General features: G+C 51.1%; 1 protein-coding gene across 1 annotated transcript in view; it reads right to left on the reverse strand.

Moving 5' to 3' along the window:
* CACNA2D3 (calcium voltage-gated channel auxiliary subunit alpha2delta 3) overlaps window positions 1–24,169 on the reverse strand; it is a 978,241-nt gene that overhangs the window by 447,082 nt on the left and 506,990 nt on the right. The window contains exons 10-11 of the mRNA XM_075550920.1: window positions 13,318–13,407; window positions 5,614–5,727 (exon numbers count right to left, since the gene is read on the reverse strand). Of these exons, the coding sequence (XP_075407035.1) occupies window positions 5,614–5,727; window positions 13,318–13,407 (204 nt within the window). The remainder of the gene's footprint in view (window positions 1–5,613; window positions 5,728–13,317; window positions 13,408–24,169) is intronic.

Here is a 24,169-nt window from a genome sequence, read left to right on the forward strand (position 1 = left end):
AGATTGGCTTTGCCCGGAGCAACAGTGGCTCATGGGGATTTATATTGTTTGGATCCAGGAAGTCTGTAGCTTCCTGGGTGCGTGTAATGAGGAAATCCAGTTCTCTTGTTCACTCCAGTGGCCTGAGAACTCTGACATTCTTCTATCTGCCCAAGTCACCACCAAAGCAGGATTAAGTGCAACGTTTATTATGACCACACGCCGGCTTGAGGCTGAGTGGCCTGCAGGACTCTGAGCTTCCAAACTCCTCCACTGCCAGGCACCGTTTCCCATTCCTGCCGGCAACAATGAGGGAGAGGAAGGAAAGAGAGAACACTGGATCAGAGAGGAGGCCATTTCCTATTGGGGGGGGGCGGGGGGGAAGGGCCATAGCATGAGGAGAGGCAATAAGTCTCCCACTCTCCCCAGAATGCATTCATTGTGGGTCTAGTGGTATTTACTGAAGGAGGAAAGAGAGAGAGAGAGAGAGAGAGAGAGAGAGAGAGAGAGAGAGAGAGAGAGAGAGAGAGAGAGAGAGACACTACTATTGCTACTGCCACCGCCATCGAGGTGCTGACTAAAGATGACTGTGCATGAAGGCAGCAGTCAGTGCATTCTGAAGGGATCCACCTGCCTTACAACAATGCATCGGTTGGTCTCAATTTCTCCAAAGGTTCTTTTGAATCAGAGTCAGAGATTAAACATCTCTAGTCTTGTGGTCCCAGGCTTCTGTCATCAGCCACAGATGACAAGCAAACAAACAGATGTGGCTATGTTCCAGTAACACTTGATGAATGGACATGCAAACGTGAGTCACATACTTTCCACGCGTCATGAAACAGTCTTCCTCTTTTGATGTGTTTGACCATTTAGCAGCAAGAATATCTTTCTTAGCTCGTGGTCCGCATTAAACAGGCCAGAGGCATGGTTTGTGGGCTCCTTCCTTCAATCACTTACCTCACCCTTCTCTTACCCCGTCCTTTCTCCGCCCTGTGAGCTGGGTGAGGTAAGGATACGCCCTCCCGGGCTTCCCTTGTGTAACTCGCTTGGAAGAGTAGCAATTTGCTGGCAGGCAAAGCCATTTCTCCTCATTTAAATGTGTGCAGCTTTAGTCCACAAGCAGATCCTGGAATGCGCCCCTTTGATGCTGCAAGTTCACATTGTATTCTGAGTGTGTGGACTGCCCTTCAGTCACTAACCAGAGGCTATTAGGCAAAAGCAAATGGCAGCAAATACATGGATAAACAGCTCCTCATTCCCACTTTCAGAAATGACATGCCAACAAGGAAAACATGGCATCAGCGATCATGTCACTCCCGGTTCCCTCTGGCTCACTCGGCAATACTGGATTCTGCAGCTGCCTGGAGGATGGCACTGGCTCGGTAAGAGGTCACCTTTAGGAATGACACCAGCAATCCTCCCTTGGCCAGTTCCCTCACTGTCTGCTACTTCCACGTTCTGGGTTCTGGGGACACAGCTGTTAACTGTATGGAAGTCTGGGACAGTGGGCAGTGGAAAAAAGACATATCTGCTGTCCTGGGGAGAAACCCTGATGGCCTAGTGGTTATGAGTTGGGCTGTAAGCTGCAAGGTCAGCAGTTCAAAACCACCGGTCACTCTATGGGGAAAAGATTGAGCACTCTATTGCAGGAAAAAGTTACACTCTCGAAACTTATAGGGGCAGTTCTGCCCTGTCCTACAGGGTCACTATGAGTTGGCATTGACTCGATAGCAGTGAGTTTCATCCTGGAGGACTAACCACCACATGGAGAAAGGCTAAAGGGAAGAGACAAAACAATTTGGTCAAGGCTCCGTTGAGTGGTGTTTAATGAAAGATCACAGCAGACACTACCTGGAGTCAACCCATCAAGTTGTAAGCAAACATTCATTTGTTCTTATTAGACAGTGTGTGTGGTGGGGGTGGGGGGTGGGGATGAGTATTTATCTAGCCCTGACATGACAAGTAGTTTGCGGCCCTTCTCCTTCTTTTCTGCATTGGTTTCTAGTGCTACCTAACTGATTACCACAAACAACATGTCCTAAAACACCACACATTTATTAGCACCCAGTTTCTGTGGGTCATGAGGCTAGCTTAGCTGGGTCCTCTTGGTCATAGCTTAACTGGATTTTTTGTTCATGGAATTGCAAGTGTGATAAGTAGGTTTACTGTGCCAACCTGACCAATTGGAACATGTGGGATTAATCAGGTCACATTGTGACGGGAGGGCAAAGAGATAAATGACTTGGCAAGGCCTGCCCCCGTCTCTCTTGCTCTCTGGTGGTCAGACCAGCGTGCTGCTGCTTTAGCTAGTTCTCTGCCTGAACCCATGAGCTACACTATCTGTGGGACAGTCAACCCGTGGATTGTGTTACTAGAGCTTGAGGTTCCCTTGAGATCTGCTTTGCCACACTGCTGGTGTGTCCATGGCTTGGGCTTGAGGCTGGTGGATCCTGTTGCCTTGCATGGCTTCAGTTAGAGAGCCCATCCTGGCTGCTTCGCCAAGCACCAAAGCTACTGACTGTTGGTGGCTTCCCTGCTGTTTGCTGCCTGCGGGCAGATTCTGTCTGCCTTGCCTAAGGGAGGACTCCATCTCCAAGCTCATTGCGGTGCCTGGGAGAATTGATTTCCTTTGGCTCTGTGTCTGAGAACCCAGCCTTTTGCTGGCCATAAGCTGGTGCTGTCTTTGGTCCTAGAGGCGGCCCCTAAAGTTCCTTGTCACATGTAAATTACTTCATTCAACTCGGTAATGTGAGCCTCTTGGCTCTTAGAAAGAGTCCAATCCCACTTTTAAGGGTTATCAGCTGATTAATAAGTCTACTGATAGTAATATCCCTTTTGATTAACTCAAAATCAACTGACCCGGACCTTGATTACATGTGCAAAATCCTTTAACTTTTCTCCTATTCCATGGGTTAGAACCAAGGTATAGGTGCCAATCACATCCCAGGGGAGCCACTTACAGAGGGTGTGAGTACCAAGACACGGAGATCTCAAGGCTGCCCTGGGGCCTCCCACACTCCTCCTCCTTTATTGCTGTCAGCTAGGATGGGATCGATGCATGGTGATGGGGTTTCTCAGAATAGATGACTTGTCCTCAAAGATTAACTGGCCTATGAAGATAAAAGATGGACCAGAAATAATGCTGCTACTTGACAGGAAGCTCTATTTCCCTTCCAATCATTTCTGGGGACTTGGGGGTTCAGGGTACAGACAGAAACAAGATGGCTTCTAACTGGATTTGAACAATAGAGCGAGTGGCCTCAAGGCAGCAGTCCAGAGAGACAGGAACAGACACGCCGAGACGGAAAAGCCAACTGCGCTTGGGAACTGCCAGGACCGACCGGCCTTCACATGCAGAGCACCCAGCAAGAAGGAGGCGGGTGAAGGAGAAGGAAAGTGGAAGGGGCTGTCAGGGCCTCCCTCGGCCAGGGGGCCCTGCATGTGCTCACCGAGGGCCGCCACCCCGCAGCCCCAGCCGCTCTTGCTATTTGGGAATGTTGGCACCGAGGGACTGGCATTCTTCCACGTGAAAGAAGCTAAAAGTGGAAAGTGTATCCAATCCCTCTCTATTTCAAAGTGTGGGCCGGTGTTTGAGTGAATTGCACACAGCGTGTGGGATGAGAAACCTGCATTTACGGACTGGATTCGAGTGAAGGGGCAGGAGCATCCTGCGTGAGCAGAGGAAAGCCAATAGGGCCGAGCCCAAAGAGTAACAAGCCACACGTCTTGAGCTATCACTTCCTCTCTTTGGGCCTATCCTTGTTTAACTCTATTGTGACTTGGGCTGTAGAGGTTTACAGAGCAGCTCCCCCTTCTCCCCCAAGCTTTCAGGCACACCATCACTTCCCTGCGGCCCGGGGCCCTGCCTCCTTTCCAAACCCTCTGCACTTGATCTTTGAGACGATGCTCCCTTAGCTCTCAAAGGGATGATGGTTCTAGGGCGTGAGTTCCTGGGTAGTGCTACTGTTCAATTGGATTCATTCTCAGTAGGGTGAGGGGTGACCACAAAGCTACGTGGCAGTTATGCCCTGGGCTGACCTGGATTTTTAGACATACTATAAAGGCAGTCATGCCATTTACACACAGAGGAGAGCAAGGGGTGGGTGGTAACCCCAAGATGCTCCCTCTTGTGCCCTGACCTCTTTTTGTTGCTACAATACTATCTGAGACCAGGTAGACCCTCCCTGCCCACTGCATGGAGTCCATCTGGACTCACAGGGACCTGACAGGACAGAATACAGCTGAACAGTTGACAGCAGACACGGCCTCATCGTTCTCCACCAGAACAGGAGCGGAGGAACCACCAACCTTGAGTTAACCATCCCACACTTACCCCACTGCACTACTAGCAGTCCTGTTAGGTGAGACAGTGACGAGGATTGTCCACATCTGCTGCCTGGTGTCCCCTTGAGGAACTGTTTACATGCACATTAGTAGGCAATACCCCCACAGTGTTAATTCTACAGATGTAAGCTGGTGGCTGCCGCTCCCTATTTTAGAAATATCCCCCAGGGATTGTGCATCACAAGCATTACAAGGTCAAAGAACCAAAAGAACAACAACAAAAACCAAAAAAGGAAAACAGAAGAACTGACTCCTTTGAACTGCAGTGTCAGCAAAGAATTTTTCCACGAGAACAATCAAGACAGTCTTAGAAGAAATACAACCCAAATGTCCTCAGACCTGAGGCTAGCAGGGTATTGACTCACTGACTGTGGACAGCACCCTGGAGAGAGCATCGGGCTTGGTGAAGCAGGGGACCAGTGACAATCAGGAACCCCCAGACTGATACAGGCACTCCCACAGCAGTCTTAAGTCCATCAGCGTTCATGAAGATGGTTCTGAACAGGTACATATGAGGTCACCACGGGTAAGAACCAATGGAGCCCTGGCAGTGTAGTGGTTACGTGTTGTACTGCGATCTGCATGGTCGGCAGTTCGAAAACACCAGCGGACTCCGTGGGATAAAGACTGGGCGGTCTACTCCCAGAAGCTGTGGTGGTCTCAGAACCCCACAGGGGGTCACTGTGAGTCAGTATTGACTTGGTGGCAGTGAGTGCTTCGGAGAACAACAAAAGCAACAAAAGCTTGGTGAAAGGGAGACTCTAGGTTAAGGCACCCCAAAGGTACCAACGCTATTATTATCTGCTGTTGGGTTTCAAAGGCGAGCTCACTGAATCACTGCCATCTTGCAAAGCAAGGACAGTATTAGAACAAGGGCCAGGCACATTTACGTTCTCGGGGCAGGGGATGCAGCACTGTGAGGGGCTGTAGAAATGTGGAGAGGTGGCTGTGGGGGCAGTGTGCATCTTCACCATCCTTTTGGTGCAGGGCCACTGAGCAGCAAAAGGAGGACTGCTGTCCTGTCCAGACCAGGCACACTTGCCACTCACCACACGCATGGCTACACACATCTTCATGGGTTTCTCCCGCCTCCAAAGACGCTACCGACGGGAAACAAGAAAAGCCCCCGCCTTTGGTTTTGGTCAACCAGAAAACACAAGGCTGACAAACCAGAGGCCATTATGGAATTAAGTCAACACAAGGCACTTATCTGTGGATCAGCTGGAGGCTTCAAACGCAAGATTTCCCGAGCTCCGCTGCACTGCCCGGCCAGCGCTGGCATCAACGTACCTTTCGGTCGGGCCAATTATATTTGGAAAAGATGGTATCGTAGGTGTCCACTGCCCCATCGGTGACGAGCATGATCGCCTGGCTGCAGATGCTTCCCTGCCCTGTGTGGTTGAACTGCGGGAGACAGACATCCACAATTACATACACAACATACAGCTCTGTGCCATCGCAGGGCTCCGGGGCACGAGGCCTTCAGCTCCAGGAGTCTCTCAGACTATGCCACAAAGCCCCTCTCTGTACCACACACCGGCACCTATCTATCCAGTAGGTACCCTTGCCCTGTGCATGGGTCGCCCTATCTGTCCTGGCACATGCCCGCTCAAAGCAGGCCACACAAGAATTTCTCCAAATCGCACCTGGGGTGGGGAGTCAGGTCCTTGGGCTCAACCTCTCCTAATCGGACGGTGCTTCTGACAAAAGGGGCTGGGACGGTAACTTTTCACGGGTACAATCTCAGCGCAGCGGGATAACTGAGGAGCGATGTCCTTCAACGTCTCAGTGACGCTGGACTGAGTGGTCTGACGTGCATATACTACACCATCCAATGAAACAAAGGTGAATTGAGCTCTAGCAACATGCCAACTCGGATGAGGAGCTGCCTCCCGCCCCCACCTTTGGGTGTGCTTGAAGGGTGTTATCAGCAGCACGTGGGTGAGCTCAATGGCATGCACAACTCTGCACTGGTGGACACACTCCCAGCTCTGTTGGTGTTAGGTAGAATGATCCAAGTATGCATGCCTCAGCTGCATGCTCTTCCTTTCCTTAATGAAAGCTAGTAACTAATGAATGGATGAACTCATTAGCCCCAACCATGAATGAGACTGAAAACTCACTTTGTCCTTGAAAAACGCTGCCATCGCAGGGCAGTGCTGAGGTATGGAAAACACACACCCGCCTCTCCCATCCGTAAATAGACAGAGCTCCCTCTGCTACATGTGTCCACACTTACGGACACATTTATTGAAACAGAAATTCCTTCTCGCAAAAAACAGAACAAGAAGAAAACACACCTGCTGCCATGGAGTTGGTTTGCACTCACGGTGGCCCTGGAAGGCAGAGCAGAAAGGCTCTGTAGCGTTTCCAGAACCATAAATCTGTAAGGGAGCAGGCAGCCTCCCCTTTCTCCTACTCAGCAGCTGGTGGGTTTGAACCGTCTATCTCAGGGTGAGCAGCTTGATGCTTCTTCTACTGCATCCCCAGTGCTCACTTCCCCTCCCACATGGAGTGGGCCATCGATTTGAGGAGTTGTACAGGAAGAAGTGAATGCTGGCTGGGTGTTGACTAGGCCTAGTGCTAAGTAGGAAAAAGAAAGCAGGGAAAACCAAAACTCACGGCCAGGGAGTCCATCCCAATGCACAGCGCAGAACTGCCCCTCGGGGGTTCGGAGACTGGAGCTCTTTATGGAAGCAGTGAGCCCCGTCTTCCTCCCAAGGAGCGGCTGGTGGTTTCTAACTTCCCACCTCGTAGTTACAGCACAAGATGTAAGCACTACGCCACCAGCCTCCACACAGGAGACAGACAACGGTGGTGACGCCACACAACAGAGCCAAACTGCTCCATGGGCTTTCCAGACTGTGGAGTGGCTCCGTGGCAGTGGGTTGGATCTTTATGGGCACGGGCCACCAGGTCTTTCTCCCACGAAGGCAGCCACTCACCTGTCCATCAGCAACCCAGTGCTTAGTCACTGACAGGCCAGAAAGAGCTCCCTAAATGAAGGCATTTGAATAGTCCTTGGAAGAGGTGAGCGTCTGAGGAAAAGCAAGCCGGAGTGACCAAGCTAAAAAGTCCTGAACACCATGTTCTCAGCATGTTCACTCTGCTAACTTCGACAACGGGGAGGCTGGAGGGCGCCTTTGGCTCAGTGGCTGGCCAGGGGTGAACTGGAGGGCTTATGAAGAACTCAGGTTAAAGTTTATGCCCAGTGTCTGTGTACTGAGAATTCCACTACAGAGGTGGAAGGGACCAGTCAGTTGAGGGATGAGCAAGACTAACAGGTTGGATGGATAGAAGGTGTGGGTGGTTACTGTGATCGGGTGGCCATAGTGGAGAAAAGGTGCAGTTAGCACAAAGCGTCATGAGCACCCTATGATAGTAGGAAGTAGCCCATCCCGTCTGAACCCCACCGCTGTGTGTTTGGGGTCAGTTCTCTTTCCTGTGCCTCTATTTCTTCATTCAGAATATGGGAGCTACTACGTGACTGATACAGTGCCAATCACCATATGCTCCTCTGTGCGAGGCTCCTCGTGAGAACAGGGAGCGTGCCAGCCTCCGAGGTGGGCACTGTCCTTGTCCTCACTGATCAGAGGGAAAATGAGGCACACAGAGAGGAGATCGTTGGCTGAAGGCTCCACGTCGACTCTCTGACTTAGCTGGGACTGAGAGCAGCAGTCCAGCTCTAGAATCCACTCTTCCATCCAGCACAGGCTATTCCACTCGCTCATGCTCCGAAGGTTCTTGAATATGCAAAGAAACACCGAACCAAACCTATCGCCCTTGAGTCAGTCCCACCTCACTGCAACCCCACAGGTCAGCCCAACTGCCTCCTGCACCGTCCTGAGCTGGACCCTGCTGGCTGCAGACTTGCCCTTCTCCCAAGGAGCAGCCGGTGGATTCACACGGCCGACCTGCCAACAGCCAAGCACGCTCTCCCCTGCTCCACCAGCTGCGACTCTGTATCATCCATTCATCTCTCCCGTCGCTTCACTCCTTCCACCCCACCCAGGGTCCCAGGTTCACATGGCCATCCTTAAGTGTGATGCCCTAAAAAGTGCCCAGGATTCCCCTGTCACCTGATGATGGCACCTAACAACGACAAAGCCAGTGCCTTGCACAACTTCCCACAGGGCTCGACTCTGCTGCTGTCTTCACCTGCACAGCGCTCCAGCATAGGAAAACGTGTGCCCAGGAGGATGCACGTGGTGCAGAACTAACTGAATGGCCTAGTCCAGGACTTTCTGGAAGGCCCATCAACTCTCCAATAGAAGATGGCAAAGGACAATTGACTCCCTCAGACTCTGGGGCCCTGATCTCAAAATGCTGAGCTTGTCCTATGGAGCGATCTTCGACTACGGTGACGCACACCGTGCATAGCCGCCACCCCACTGTGAGCATGACCTCGGAGGGAGGGATACTTGGTTGGTCTGAACAAGGCAGCTTGGAGGGGGACTCACTCCATGGCACCCAACAACAATGACAACTACAAAACTAGGGTCCTTTCTAGATCTCAAGTGAACCATCACCCCCGCCACACTGAGCCCAAACCAAACCCAATGCTCAGAGTTGACCCTGACCCTGACCCTGACACTCCTCTATCTGGTTTGTGAGGCTGTAGAACTTCCTCCTTTGGAGCAGCGTGTAGGTTTGGGCCTCTAGACTGGCAGGCAGAACCCAGGGCTTCCCAGACATTGCCACCAGGGCTCTTTATCGTCGACCCTCTCAGAATCTCAGTCAAGATCACACAGGGAGCCTTTCTGTCCTAGGACATTCGGAGGACTCCATCGCGGCTGAGCAGAGCACCAATGGACGGCACAGAGGACGGGAACAGTCCGGTCCTGGCAGCAGATTGAAGGAGCCAGCACTCCACGCAGCCTTCCCAGCAGCTCAGAAGCAAGGCCCAACTAAAACTGGCCCAGGTCACAGGAAGCTGAGAAGGGGCAGACCAGGAGACCCCGGGACTGAGTTCCCACAATCCCTGGGGAAACATCCTGGAGATCTCCCAAACAACAGAAGAGAAGAGAGGCTAATGAAGATGTCTGAGTCTGCAGATGACAAAGAGGGTTGCCTGGAGCTGTTTATTTTAAAACCCCACTTCCCTCCCTGGCTGGATCCCTAGAATTCTCTGTAGCAGCCTGCAGGTGGAGAATTTCAAAGAATGCAATTAAATTCAAATGCTTTGATGAGTAATATCTCTTCTCTTCACTTTTGTCTAGAACTTAAAAAATATATGATTTTTATTGCGCAAGGAGTGATGAAAACATTTTCCATAATAATCACAATGACCAGGGCCTGGTGATGAGCTACCAGTAACTCCGTGATTCATCAGGTAGCAGGGGAAGATTTCAATGCATCCTGACATTTAGAGCATTTGGTCCTGATTAACAGTCTTTGAAATGTCACCAAATTTTATTTAATTGGCTAAGAAAAAATTTTAAAAGGTAATCACTGCAAAGATCACATCCATCGCCAAAAAAGATCATTGCACTTGTCACATGACAAGGTAGCTGCTAACTACTGTAGCCAACAAGCTCTGCCCTCCCAGGATTGCAGGGATACAGAGAGCTCCACCGCTAGAAAGGGCCGACAAGTTTACTGGATTGTTTCTTTCAAAGCAGTTCGCTTCAAAAACTGCAATCCTTCAAGGCATTTGAGCAAATACTGAAATGGAAATGCAGGTAATTACAAAAACAGAATTACCCACATTTAATGATAGCGCCCTCTGAACCATCCCGACTTCCAGGCATCACCAGAATTTCAATACTCTGGGCATGCGGTGGGGGCGAAGGCGCTGGGAGAAAGAGCTGTGGCTCCCTGACAGGCTTGGAGTGGCAGGCAGCTGCACGGGAAGAGAGGGCTATCGCTCCAGCATCTCACGGAGGGAGTGGAGGACAGAGGAGCCTTCATTTTCGGGGGAGAACAACCATCTTCTGTGTGTTCCTGCAATGGCTTGGCTGGTGACGAGCACATGGCGAGAGCGTGGATGGAGATGTTTCTCTCCAGGGATCAAAGTGCCTTGGGGGAAGACGGGCCAGGAGACAGCCAGTCTCCAGCAGGGCCATTTTGTAACAGCCACGCTTGCTCCTGTGTTGGGTTTCCTGAGCTCTGCATTCGGCACACACTCTGGAAGGTTCCTTACAGGGGACGCCAGGCAGGGGGATTTGTGGACAGTTTACTGGTGCAAACAACACTCCTCACAGAAAAGCACCAAGAAGACAACATATATCTACTGGGGGTGGGTCATTTCTCTGAGAGTCGAGGCCCTGGCGCGAGTACACCCCCCCCCCCCCTCGGGAGAAGTGACCACCAAGCCAGCTCTGAGGCAGAACAAGACATGGCCTGTCTGGTCATCGCCATCTGCATAGTCACTAGTCCTCCCGAGCCCGCTATGACAGCAACTGGGTCCATTCATCTCATGGAGAGTCCCATCCGTCTCATGGAGCCCAGAGCCCACAGGCCCCTGGCGGCCAGGGGAGGGTGAACGGCCCCTGCTCGGATTAGGCAAGCGGACTTGGCAAGGGCAATTACTCCTTAGCTTCTCTTCTCCTTTGCAGTTGGGGCAGTGAGACCGAGTGACCATCTCTGTGCCAAAGAAAGTGACAGCAGAGAGTCTAGAAATGAGAGCCAGCCTTGAGCTGGAGAGGCCAGTGGGGCGCGTGGAAAACACTGCTGCATGGCAGTCAGGCAGAACTGACTGCTGCATGCAAGACTAGAGTGAAGGGCTCCCTGTGCGAGCCTCGGTGTGTGCGTGTGCATGGAGCAGCTGCCGGCCTGCACAACAGCCTCGGCAGGAATCAAGGTTCGCCCCCAGAACCTCTAGCTGGTAGCTCCAGCTCATGCCCAAGGCCTAGGCTTGGATGCCAGGCCTCTCCATGTCAGCTTGCCTTCGCCTTCAGATCCATCTCAGTCCCCTTTCCCTGCAAACCTCAGTGTCGGGCTCCCCCTTGGTTTTGTTAAGGTCCATCCAGGAGGAAATGCTGATGTGAGCGAGGAGGGAGCTGTTCCTCCTCCTCTCTGCTCTGCACTAGGGTGTTTTCTGGAGGGAGGTGTGTTTCCCCTGCTGCTCCAGCTCCCAGGACTCTCCCCCTCTGGATGGCAGAGCCACCAGACTCTGGGAACGCCTCCCTTCTCCTCTGGCCCCTCCTGCTTGAGAGAGGCACCATGTCTGGTGCTGCTAAGCGGTGGATGGTTTCACACCCCCATTTAGTTCCTCAGCTTTCCCAGTGCCTGTGCATCAACCCCCTGCATCCAACACCTTCCACCTAACACACCTACAGCATTTTCTAGTATTCTGCTCTGAGCATCTGGACTCTTGCCCTGGTCTAAGCCATTGGTGTCTCTCAAGGACATAACAGAATGACTTCCCTGCTCTGGGCCTGGCCCCTCTACAGTTGCTTCTCAACGCAACAGCAGCCAGCAAAACACTCCCATTCTTCGTGCAGGCGCCTCCGGAGCAGGAGCCGACAGCCTCAGGGGAGCCCAGAAGCCTCACATGATCTGGCTCCCTGACCTCCGTGACGCCATCTCCGTCCACTCTCTCGTCCCTGTGCTGTTCTTATTCTAGCCGCCTGCTTGGTGTATTGCACACAACCAAACCCCCTTTCCCGGGCCTTGCACTTGCTGCTTCCCTTTGCGGGACTATCTTCTCCAAGGCACCATCATGGCTGCCCACTGCTCAGGCCTCTGCTCCACGGAGCCCTCCTCAGAAGAGCCCCCCTGACCCCACAACACGAGGCAGCCCCTCCCGCTGCACTCAGCACCCAGCACCCGTGCCACTGCGCACACCGGCGAGACCTGCCCCGGGGCCAGCACGGCCTCCAGCCTTCCCTCTGGAACTCGGGTTAGCGGTTTCCTCTGTAAGGAGTCTAACAGGAAATACCCCTGACTTTCCACGTCACCTTTGTCCCCCGCCTCTCAACTCGGCCAAAGACAGCCACACACCATGTGTCCATGGATGGATGCAGCGAGCTGATAAAACTTTATCGACAACAGCAGGGGGCAGGCTGTGTTTGGTCCCAGCAGCACGAGGGCCTGTCTATTCTGCTTCCTGCTGCCTCCCCTGTTCTTGATGTTAGAGAGTGTGCCAGGAACCAGCTACAGAAATGATACAGAACCGGAAACAATGAAGACAATCCTTACTTGTCCAACTCCTCTGGCCAGGGCGACAGGAAACGCAAGGCGCTTGTTGCTCCAACTAGACAAGGGGATTGGGGGAAGACATGCTTGCCCACGATTCTAGAAGGTGGGCTGCTGGATGTTCACGGGCACCCCAGGAAACAGGAAGGAGCCCCAGTGAGGATGCTGTGGCCTGGTTCCGGGGTGGCTAACCCCCAGGCTGGCTGTCCAAACCCACCGGCCTCCTTGTGGGAGAAAGCGGAGGCTGTCTGCTGCTGGACAGATTGACACTCTTGGAAACTTTATGTAGGGTCACGGTACGTGGGAATCGACTCAATGGCAGTAGGTTACTTGGAAATGCGGCTCCAATCGAAAAGGGTGAGAATGAGATTAAAGCAGGTTCAGTGCTGCTCCTTCCTGCAGCGTCTCTGGGCCAGAGCATGCTTGCTGGTGTGTGTGGAATGTCAAGGCAGGAGAGGGGTAGGTGCCAGAAGTCGAGCCCTCAGACATATCAGGCAGTAGAGCCCTCTTTCCTTGGAATATTACCACAGAGGAAGGCTCCATGGGACACACGGGGGAGTGACTGGAGCAAGCCTTCCTCCAGAAAGGAGAGAAGGCATCTGTGTCACAGGTGTCTCATTATTGGGGACACAGATGGCCCCGTGGTCTGTGAGCCTAGAGCTGAGTCCCCTGACTGGATTTCATGGCCTCTACCCAGTTGGGGCTGGTTGGAGCCCACCAGGCGGCTCCTGGTTTCTCGGCCGACTCTGATGACTAAATAGCCTGACCCTGTCCACCCAAGCCCAGACACAGATCCCACACAGCTTGGGCCCCAGGGTGGGGGGGCAGAGGACAGCACGGCCAGGAGGAGCTTACATCACCGAGGACATTGAAGGCTTCATTGAGAGCTATATCCAGCATCCCGATCCCTTGTGCATACAGCTTGTCCAGGTGCTCCCGAAAGTGCTGAAACGACAAAGCGGAGGGTCCATTAGTGCCTGGCCAGCCCCGGAAGGCCAGCCGGGGCCGCATCAGCCTCTGGTGGTCGGCGCTCCCTGGGCCTGAGACAGCTGTTTTTTCCTCACAGCCAACACCGGGTGCTTGTTCAATAGAAAGCCGGCCCCTGGGTGTGGGCTGGCTTTGGGGCTTTGATTTTGCCTGGATTAAAAAGTACAGTCACACCGTTTACAAAAGATTTTCTAAAATATAATACTGAAATCCCATTTAATTTCCTTTAATCCGTGTGTGGTGGTGTCGGGTGCAAAAAGCCGCTTCCAGAAAGGAGTTGCTTTCATTTTTGGACACTTACAGACACAGACCAACAAAACCCGTGACCCGGGGTTCCCCGCTACTCCCACGATAACAGGATCTGCTGAGATTGCATTTTCTTCCTGGTACGCATCAAATCCATATGTTAGATGGGAAAAAAATAACAAGATTCCTTCAACAGTTTCCAATTCATGTCACAAATGGAGGGCCTCTCACAAGGCCCATTCCTCCTGTATATCCCCCTGCCCTTGCTGCGATGTCTAATTTGCTCACCTTCCCAGGGCACCATCTCTGGGGGGTGCCTCTCAATCAGGAACTGCGCTGTCCAAGATGGTAGCCCTTAACCCCACGGAGCTACTTACAGAGACAGGTCATGGGAACTCCCGACAATCAAAATCCAGTTCCTCAGCCACACCAGCCACATGTCAACCACCCAAGGGTCACCTGCAGCTAGTGGCTCCTGCGTGTGACACTACTGAGTGAAGAGCATGTCCACCGGACAGCGACAGTTATTGGGCAGCACTTATCTGCAGAGAGAAGGGTGGGTTGGCCCTGCCCGCCCCCACCAGCCCCTCTCAGACTTTGTGTCCAGGAAGTATCTGTGATTTTTGTCCTCCAGCATACCCCTTCTTTAGATTCTCCTTGGGAATTACATCTCTCCTGTCCACCCACATCACACCTTTGTTTGGGGCTATAGGTTAACCGCCCCGACTAACCAAGAGAAAAGCCTGTGTGTGTATCAGACTTGTCATATATATATGTATATATATGTCATATATATATCAGACTTATCTCATCAGTGCTGCCCATCTGCCACAGTCAAATAGAAGCATATGGCATCATAACTGGACTTCTGATGGGGTTTGGGAAAGAGAATTCACCCAGCCCACCGAAGTTGAAAGGCTAGGGGAGTCTCAAACTGCCAGTAGGCATCTGGCAAGAGCTCAAGATAGAATTGTGACAGCTTGATTTGTACCCTAGATCCTAGTACTACTGAAGGAAGTCAATGCATTAGTCTATTTTCTGGGTCAATGTTAACTGAATTTGGGGCAATGAATTAAAGGGACCCCAATTACCACCACAATAGCCGTAGCTTCCAAGACAGTAGCTCTCCAAAGTGTCCCCTCCATTAAAATGATCCTCCTTAAGTGAGCTTTCCCCCTTTTAGTGATAAACTTTGCATTATGTGTTGGGTGAAGGTTTACAGAACCTATTGTCAGGTGTTTATTTTCTTTTTCATTTTATTGGGGGCTCTTACAGCTCTTATCACAATCCATACATCCATTGTGTCAAGCACATTTGTACTTTGTTGCCATCATCCTTTTCAAACATTTTCTTTCTACTTGAGCCCTTGGTATCAGCGCCTCATTTTTTGTCCCTTGTGACCCTGGATAAATTATAAAATATTATTTTCATACCTTACACCATCCACTGTCTCCCTTCACCCATTTCTATTGTTCGTTACCCTGGGGCTGGGAATGTTCATATGCTGATCATTGTGATCAGTTTCCCCTTTCTCCCCCTACCTTTCCCCTACCTTCATGGCATTGCTACTCCCATTCTTGTTCCCAAGGGGTTTCTCTAATTCATACACATTTTGTTTCATCCCATTGATTTCGATGTCCTCGATGTACCACCATCCACCCTACTTCCCCCTCCCCGTGTTTCCATTTCCATTCCTCCTCCCCTCCTAAACCTTGTGAGTTCACTGGTCCTTGGGTAAATGCTGCCCTTTTGATCCCAAATGGCTCGTTGTCCTAAAGTGTGCTTGCCTCCCGAATGCCAATGTCACCTGTCTGTTGTTTGGCTGAAAACGGAACCACAGGTGGGACTGAAGTCCCCTTGGTGCAGCATGGTCACTGCGTGGCTGTGTGTAACCAGATGTGCTGCTAGATGGTGCAAAGCTCCCAGTACCCAGCATGCTCCTGGTTCTCCTGGGTTCACTGAGCACAGCTCTGACTACCTGTGGGATGGAACAATTTGGGATTTGACTGAAGAATCCTAATCCCATGGACTCTGAGGTTAGTGCCTGGAAGTCAGCAGAATGTCTGGAAGTGACGACTCCTTCGGCATCGCTCACTCCTCCATGACTTCAGGTTTGTCATCTCTAATGCCTGTTGTGGCGGCGCTCAGAGTTCTGAACAACAAACAAATTCTCTGCAATCCAGTGATTTTGACTCACAGTGACTTGTGGGTAACTCTTGACAGAGTAGAAAGCCTTAGCTCTCTCCCAGATCTCCAAGTTAAGCCTTGAAAGAACGGTTGACCAGCCCTTGCTGCCTGGATGCCAGGCGCAGCTGGTGAGAGCCCAGCGGCTTGAACCCCAGGCCCTGCTCTGCCCCTGGAGTCCCCGGGCTCCTTCCTCTAACTGGGCTCTTACTCCCTCATAATAAAAGGGGTGCTTCTTAGTATCTGTGAGCTGACCTTCCCTGATATTATAGGACAAAACAGTCATCCGACAAAACCTGGTGACAGAAGCATTGAGGACTTTAATTTCATATTCACACACACACGATTATTCTTCTACATGAGAAACATACATCTTGTAGTATCCTACTTAGACCACCAGCACTCTGCCCTTCTAACTTCCTGGCTTGAGACTGTCTGGTCTCACACACCTTGAAACCTGGCTTATCTTCGTCCTTCCAGGGGCCAGACTTGATCAGGAGGGAATGGGCGCCTGTGGAACCCACTGACAAGGTTGCGGGTGTCACAGAGCGCCCAGCTAGGACAGAACAGAATGTTCAAGACTGCCCCAGCAGAGTTGCTCCTCAACAACTGTGTACCAGGAGGTGGCCACTTGTCATCATTTTTCTAAATTAAAATAATGGTGTATTGGAAATGGTGACAGTTCCATTTTCCTATTAAGCTTCAATAAAGAGAAGGAGGGGGCTGTTTATCTTTGCTCCGGCGCTCACACAGCCCATGCGGCTGCCCTGGAAAAAGACTCCGCTTCCAAGGCCGCCTGGGGAGCCGAACCCGCCTGCCTGTCCGGTTCAGAGGCAGCCGCGCAGCTGCTTATCTCTGTGAGACAGCCAGCACTCAGGCGCCCAGCACGCCCGCAGTCACCCTGCCCTGCCAGTGTTTGAGTTTGTTCAACCTCTGCTGATGGCACTCTCCGTGGTAACAGCAGAATTAACATCAAGGTTGGTTCTGACTCCTTCCAATTAAGAGCAGGCGATTCAAGGGAAAGTAGACATTGGGGGGGAGGCACTCACGGAGAGGCTGACGGACACTTGAGGGGAGCTCTAACAGCATCCCTCAGGAACACCCATCCAGAATGTCCCAGGGGAGGGCTCCTCAGCTAAGATGAGGCCACCCCAGAGGGGGGCCAGGGAAAGCTTCCAGAGGTACTTTAGTTCCTCCCCAACACACACACACACACACACACACACACACACACAAGCAACACCGACTGAAGCAAGGCTGCGTGCCTACGTGTGTGCGTGTGCATGTGTGTGCGCGGGGCGGTATGTCTCTCACTCACGCCCCACTTGACCGGCTCAATATCCCGATGGCCTGTCCTCCCGCCACTCATCTGTCCATGTGTCCCCCTCATGAACTTCGTGCATCTACTATGTCTCACTGCACTTGAGCGCAGAACTCTTTCTCAGGAAACATCGGAGTGGTTCAGCCTACACATAACTGATAACCGCCCCCCCCCCAAAAAAAAACCAAACTAAAAACAAGTTGTAGCAGCCAGAAATGTATCGAACCCTTGCCAAGTGTCACCTGAGGGCACGACCACCGGGGTTGAAAACCATGCACACAGCACACACTCTGGAGAACCCTAGCTCCCTACAGAGGCACGCTCAACCCCAGCTCAACCCCAAACTATTACTGGATGACGAGAACCAAAGAGGGGCTCCTGCCCACCCCCCAAAAAACAATCTTTCCCCCGCCAAAGCTATGTATTTTCAAACTCCTCTGTTTGGATAGCTGACAGCACCTCCCTCATTTTTCCTTCACCTCTTCTAAGTCATCAAATGGCTATCTATTTATGTCCCTCTTCATTCATGGAAACAAAAAGAAGTCACACAGAGCAAGGTCAGGTGAGTGAGGTGCATGGGACCAGAGAGGCATGCTGGGTCTTTTTTTGTTTTGCCTAAAACTGGCACACTGAGATGGCTGCATGAGCAGGTGCATTGTTGTGGTGGCAAAACCACAAGCCAGGCCTTTTGAGTCATATCCTGTTACACAATCTTTTCGAATCTCTAAATAACTTGATTAACAATCTCACCTAGTGGAATGAACTCCAAATGCCCTAACCCCCGCCCCTCATATCAAAAACAAATGAGCATCATCTCAATCTTTCATTTCACTTGGCAAGCTTTTTTTGGGTGGGGGGCAAGGTGATGATGGCATCTCCCACTGGCTTGACTGATATTTATTTTTGGGGTTGTAAGAACAGCATGTCTCCTCACCCAGGTCACTTCAGGCTATTCATCTAAAGAACAACATGCTTCTACTCAGTGCTCTTTTTGCTGGTCAGTCAGAACCCAAGGCACAAATTTCACAGCGACCCTTCTCATTCCCAAGTCTTCCATTAAATTTTTCTGAACTGAGCTCCAAGATAGTCCAGATCACTTCCCTATCTCCTCAACGGTCCTCATTGGTCTTCAAGCAAAACTGCATGGATTTTGTTGACATTTTTGTCCTTTAAGGAGGTTGATGGGTGCCCAGACGGGTATTTGTCATCAATCCACGTCTCACCTTTTTTGAAATGAGAAAACCACTGGTGTTCAACATCACAAGAGTTTTTGCGGCATTTGTCTTGAGGAGTTAACAAAATTTCACAGCCACACGCTGTTCTCTTAAATCAGCCATCACAAAAAATATGCTTTGAGTAAAACAGCTTTTACAAAAAATTCACTGGGACCAGAGAGAACCTTCCCAGATGTTGTCACTGGGTGCACTATCACTCAGAGGGAGGTGCTCCATGGTTGCCTAGAGGGAAAATGTGTACTACGAAAGCACTTTCCAGCTGAGCTATGATTCTGGTGTTTTTTTGGGGGGGTGGGGGCAATACCCCCTTGTATGTAGAGGAGACCTGGAAAGCCAGCACTGAGAGGAACTAAATCTCACCAAGTGAAACAGAGCAGTATACAAAGTGCTGAGGAAGCTAGTTTTCTGAAGCTTGATGCAGACTGATCAGCTCACATAGCAGTCTAACTACTGCACCGAACCTGCAAAGCGCTTGGGGTCTGGGAACTGGCATTTCACCATCACTTGTATTCCACCCTCGCCATTCTATGCCTTGTGGGATCCTGACGAAGCACATCACCCCATTCTGAAGCCACTGCCCCAGCAGCCATGAGTGCTTGCATCTAGTTCCACTAGTTGCTGCAAGCTCCAAGAAAGAGAGGGCAAGTCTGAATTCCCTGGAGGCTTACACCTACTTTTGTATCAAACTAGCCAGGCTGTAGAATCGAAAGGTGGCTCTAGGCACCCCCATCAAGACACGTCGAGAATAAGGTGGTGCTTCAGGTGGGCGTGCCTCGGAGGGGCTCTCCGCTCTTCAGCTCTGTGAGTGAGAGACCAGGGCCACTCTCGTTCTCCGGAAATAAGGGCACTGCTAGCGCCAGTGCCATCGCCGAATTCAATGGGCAATGTTCAAGGAACGTGTCTCCCATTCAATGTCTAACTCCTCACCGGTGCTTGCAAAAAAAATTCACAAACGCCATGTGTGGTCTCCTGGCAACCGAGCTCCACGCCCAAAGAGCCGGAGCCTACTTGCCAGAGACTTGGGTGTCCACACCTATCTGCTGGCATGACTTGGGTGCTCTCTCACAAGGTTATTTAATATATAAATATGGACTCTGCCTCCTGGTATAACTTCTCCTAGCAACACCTCCACCCCCCACTGGGAAGTCATTCTCCCTTGTTCCACTGGAACCTGAGAAGTCCCCTGACTGGGCCGGGCAGTGCGTGATCACTGACTGGGACTGGGAATGTGTGACACTCTTGTGTCTTGCCTGGCTCCGGTAACTCAGACTTCCTGTGCGTCCAGTAGAGAGAGTGGACTGTCACATGATGCTTCTCGGTGATGAAAACATGTCAGCCCAAGAAAAGCTGGCACTAAAAGGGCAGGTCCAGCTGCTAGCAATTTGGAGGAGAAAGTGCAGGCACTGAGAGCGCCGGGTCTGAGCAGTCCCCTTCTCCTGGAGGCTGTGTCTAACAGATCCAAGTGTCTGAAGGCAGCAGCTGTTTAATGCAAATGCCAAGTTAGAGAACGGATGGATTTCCTGGGTGTGAGCATCAGTGTAACTTCACACCAGGTAGTCAGAGCAGCGACAGCCTCCTGGCCGTGGCAAAGGCAGACTAAAAGGTGGGAGGTTTGCATCTTCTCAGAGGTGCCTCCACAGAAATGCCTGACTATACTCCTCATGCCAACCCCCAGACCAGCAAAGAACAGCTGCTGATCCCCAGAGGTACCCGGTTCCCCTCTGAATACAGGGGTCACACAGTTGGAGACAACTGCAGGGAAGCTGCTTGATAACTATTCCCTTGCCCTTAGATGAAGGGCCCTGGTAGGGGGGTGGTTACGCATTGGGCTACAGTCCGCATGGTCAGCAGTTCAAAACCACCAGTGGCTCCACAGGACAAAGACTGGGCTTTCTACTCCAGTCAATAGTTACAGTCTTGGAAACCCCTAGGGGGTCTCTGAGAGTCAGCACTGACTCAATGGCAGCAAGAACCCTTTGGTCATAGGGTAATTCAATTTAAATGATTTTTATTATTATTTTAACATTTTATTGTGAATTAGGTGGCAGGTTGACATTTCAGATCATCATGTTTTTATTCAACAACTTATCTCACCTCACAATAGCTTGTCCTATCCCTGCCCCCACTAGTATTCCCCCTTCTCACTCTGATGAGACATTGTCTTCCCCTGTACCCCAAGTTCACTGTCACCTTCTACTTTCTAGCCTACTGCTTCCCCTCCACCTACCCTTCCTGCTGAGCATCCAAATCGGCTTCTTTTGCCATGAACACTTTTATCTTGGCTATTTTTTCTTTCGTAGCAGTGGTCTCATATAGATTCTGTGTGACAGCTATGTTGTAAGGCTATGGTGGCGAACCCAAAACTAATTACCATCAACAAAAGGGAAGCATTCAAGGCACCCCAAGATTTCCCACCTACTGCTGAGAGGGACCTGGGGATTGTCTCGGCAGGGCAGCGGGGCTGGGTGCTGAGGGCGCCGGCTGTATTGAATTACCCCCCTGTCCTCTCGCTAGACAAATGCTTCCCGGGCAACCAGACTCCATGAAGCTCTGAGACTGGGGAACGCCCAGCCAGAACGTGGTTTCTGTTTGGACAGCAGTGTCTGCTTTGCGTCTCAGCTCAGAGCCAGGCGTGCGTGTAAACAGCGGGCCTCACACTTCACGTCTTCCTGACATTTCCAAAGGTCCAAGTTCATCCTTCATAAACTTTATAGAAACCTTGATTTGATTCAAATCTGTTTCCCAGGGAAGAATGCTTTCATCAGCTGAAGTGTGCGCAACCAGACAGAAGTCATAGTTCCAGTTAATTCCAAACACAGTGCCAAACCCTGTGGAATCTTAAACTCTAACCAGAAAAAACAAACAAACACTCTGCCATTGAGCCAATTCCAGCTCTCAGCCACCCTTCGTGGGGTTGCCAAGGCTGTAAATCTTTATGGGATCAGATAACCTCATTTCTCTCCCTCGGAGCTTGGCAGGTTTGAACGGCCAACCTTGTGGTCAGCAACCCAATGTGTACTGGACAGCCCCACCGGGCCGTGTTTATGCTGCGTGTCCAGGGAAGATCAGACGCACCCCTGTGGGCGCTGGCAGACCTATCTTCCTCTCACAGGCAAGGTGGCAGCTCTCTGCAGCGGATCCAAAGCCGCTGTCAAGGGCACAAGGGTGGTGGGCACATCAAACAGGCTTTGGGGCTGTGTTCCCATGGTGGGCGATGAGTGGACTCTAACCCACCCCCCCTTCAATCCGCGGCGGGGACCACTCATTGCAGGCACAGCTTGTTGACGACGTCTGACCCAGGGAGAACACTTCATGAGAACTTCTTTTATGCGTGATCACTTGAAAGATGTGCACAGCTTTATAAAACTCGCATTCAATTAAAAAGTATTTGCTTCAACAGGCTCTGCATTTTGCCAAACTTAATCCCATGGGTTTAAATTTAATTGGCTGAACTTCTTGAGTTTCTATTCAAGCCTCTGAATAAACAAATGCCCCATGTGTCACTAAGACCGAGTCTACCGAAGAACGCAAGCTGAAATTCCGAAGAAAGAAACACACCAAAGTGGTAACAATCAAACGCTCGCGCGCAAGAGAGATAGCACACTCTATACGTGGAAGAAAGCAAGCCCGCACACCTGTAACAGGAAAACCTAGGGGCCACTACTGCAGTTAAGGAAGGCTCCAGGGCTCAATGACGCATGCTGGGTTCAGTCTCTCTGTCGGTCCATATACTGGCTCTACTCAGGTTTGTTTCCAGGTGGCTCTTGGTCACAGTTGGCCACATGGCTGCCCACATCACCAAACTTCCATCCTCCCAGCTTTGTCTGCCCAATGACATTTGAATTTCAGATAAGTAACAAAGAATATACTGAAAACATATTCCTTGTTTATCTGAATTTTCACCTTAACTAAATACCTGCTTTGTTTGGCTAAATCTGGCAACTTGACGTAAGACCAATTACAGCAAGCATTCTCAAAAAAGCTCCAAGAGGAATTCTGATGTGCCTGACTATGGTCCTGGTCTGGGCCAGTCAAGTAGCCAGGGGACAGGGACCCTGACAGATTCAAAGATGCATCCTGTGTCCATTTCTGAGCCTTGAAATTGCTGTGTGTTAGTCTGGGTAAATGAGAAAGAAATTCATGGGTACATATGTGTATAAGAGAGAGTTTTATTTAAAGGGTAATTGTACATTAAGAAAACATGCCAACTCAGTCCAGTCCAAGCCCATAAGTCCAATATTAGTCCATATGTGTGATACCAATTCATAAAGTCCCAAACACATGCAATGATGCTAACTGCATGACGATCACAGGCCGGTGGGTAGCACGTCTTTAGATGCAGTGATGTTGTAAGCATCTCAACGCTGGCAGGGGTCTCCATGTGGTTCCTCCAGTTCCCAGAGCATGGTGTCCATCAGTATAGTGCCATGTGTCTTCTCTGTGAGCATCTCTCAGGGAGTGAGCAGAGCAAGACAAGTGTCTTCACCTCCAAGGAGGAAGATACAAGAGTTCCCAGAATTCTCAGGAGAAGGCCATGCCCACAGAGGCCTCACTGGCTGCGACCCAATTGACAGAAGAGACTCCACCCCTTCACTCTTAATTCTCTTGAGTCCCAAATGACAACTGATTATGTAACTACCACACTGTGATAAGAGCCAGAGAAAGTCCTAACTAAACTCCCGTCCCACGGGTTTGTAAGGATAACGAGATTTGGCTGAGAGCAGGAGAGAGAGGTGGGGGGCAGGTAGAACTGTGGGCACAGTCCATTGAAAGCCCCTTGCCTGGAAGGTCTGGAACTTCTCTGGTACTGTGCATATTCTCAGGAAGACACCACTGACCAAGACAGCGCGTGCATGCTCCTCTCTCTCTCTCTCTCTCTCTCTCTCCCCACAACCCCCCGCCCACCGCCTGTCTCAGACACACACACACAGCAAATGCTGGACTGCAGTATACAGAGTAGGGGAGACATAAAGAGAGGGGAAAAAAGAAACAATTGGCAGCTTTCTCAGAGGAAAATCACAATATGGCTCTAAATTTCAGATAAAAGCACTTCTAGAAAACAGGTGGTCTAGGAGCTGGTTTGTGGGGGCAGTGGCATGGTGGACTATGCATTGAGCTGCTTACCTTATGGGTCAGCGATGGGAACCCCAGTTATTCTACAGGAGAAGCTGCAAGCTGGGGCTACCTGTCCCCACACGTATCTCACACGTCTCGGAAATCCAAAGTGGTCGTTCGACTCTGTCCTCCAGGGTTGCCAGGAGTCAGACTGGGCCAATGGCAGGGAGTTGGGGTTTGGAATTGGGTCAGAGGATGGTTTGAGGCCACGGGAAGATAGAAGAGAAGAACTCACGTGACCCCACCGCCAGACTCGGCCCTGTCCAGCTGACGCTTCAATCATGTGTGTGTGTGTGTGTGTGTGTGTGTGTGTATGTTGCCTTGGCATGGCGGGCACAGCTCTGGGCCCCTGACCAGTGGGTTCTGCCAGTGCTGGAGACAGTCTCCTGAGACAGTCCCCACAGTAAGGCCACAGACGCAGAGGCTCACTCCTCCTGGAGAGGTCTCCAAGGCCCCAAATGGCACTGTGGAGACTGGAATCTGGGCATTCTCTCTCCAAGGTTTATACTAGTGTTTGAGCTTTTGTTGTTTTTCAGGGGGGTAAAAAAGTATTATATTTTTAATAGAAATCATCGTATTGGGGGCTCTTATAACAATCCATACATCCATTGTGTCAAGC

This window comes from Tenrec ecaudatus, chromosome 5 (genome assembly GCF_050624435.1).
Source record: "Tenrec ecaudatus isolate mTenEca1 chromosome 5, mTenEca1.hap1, whole genome shotgun sequence".
Classification (NCBI taxonomy): Eukaryota; Metazoa; Chordata; class Mammalia; order Afrosoricida; family Tenrecidae; genus Tenrec; species Tenrec ecaudatus.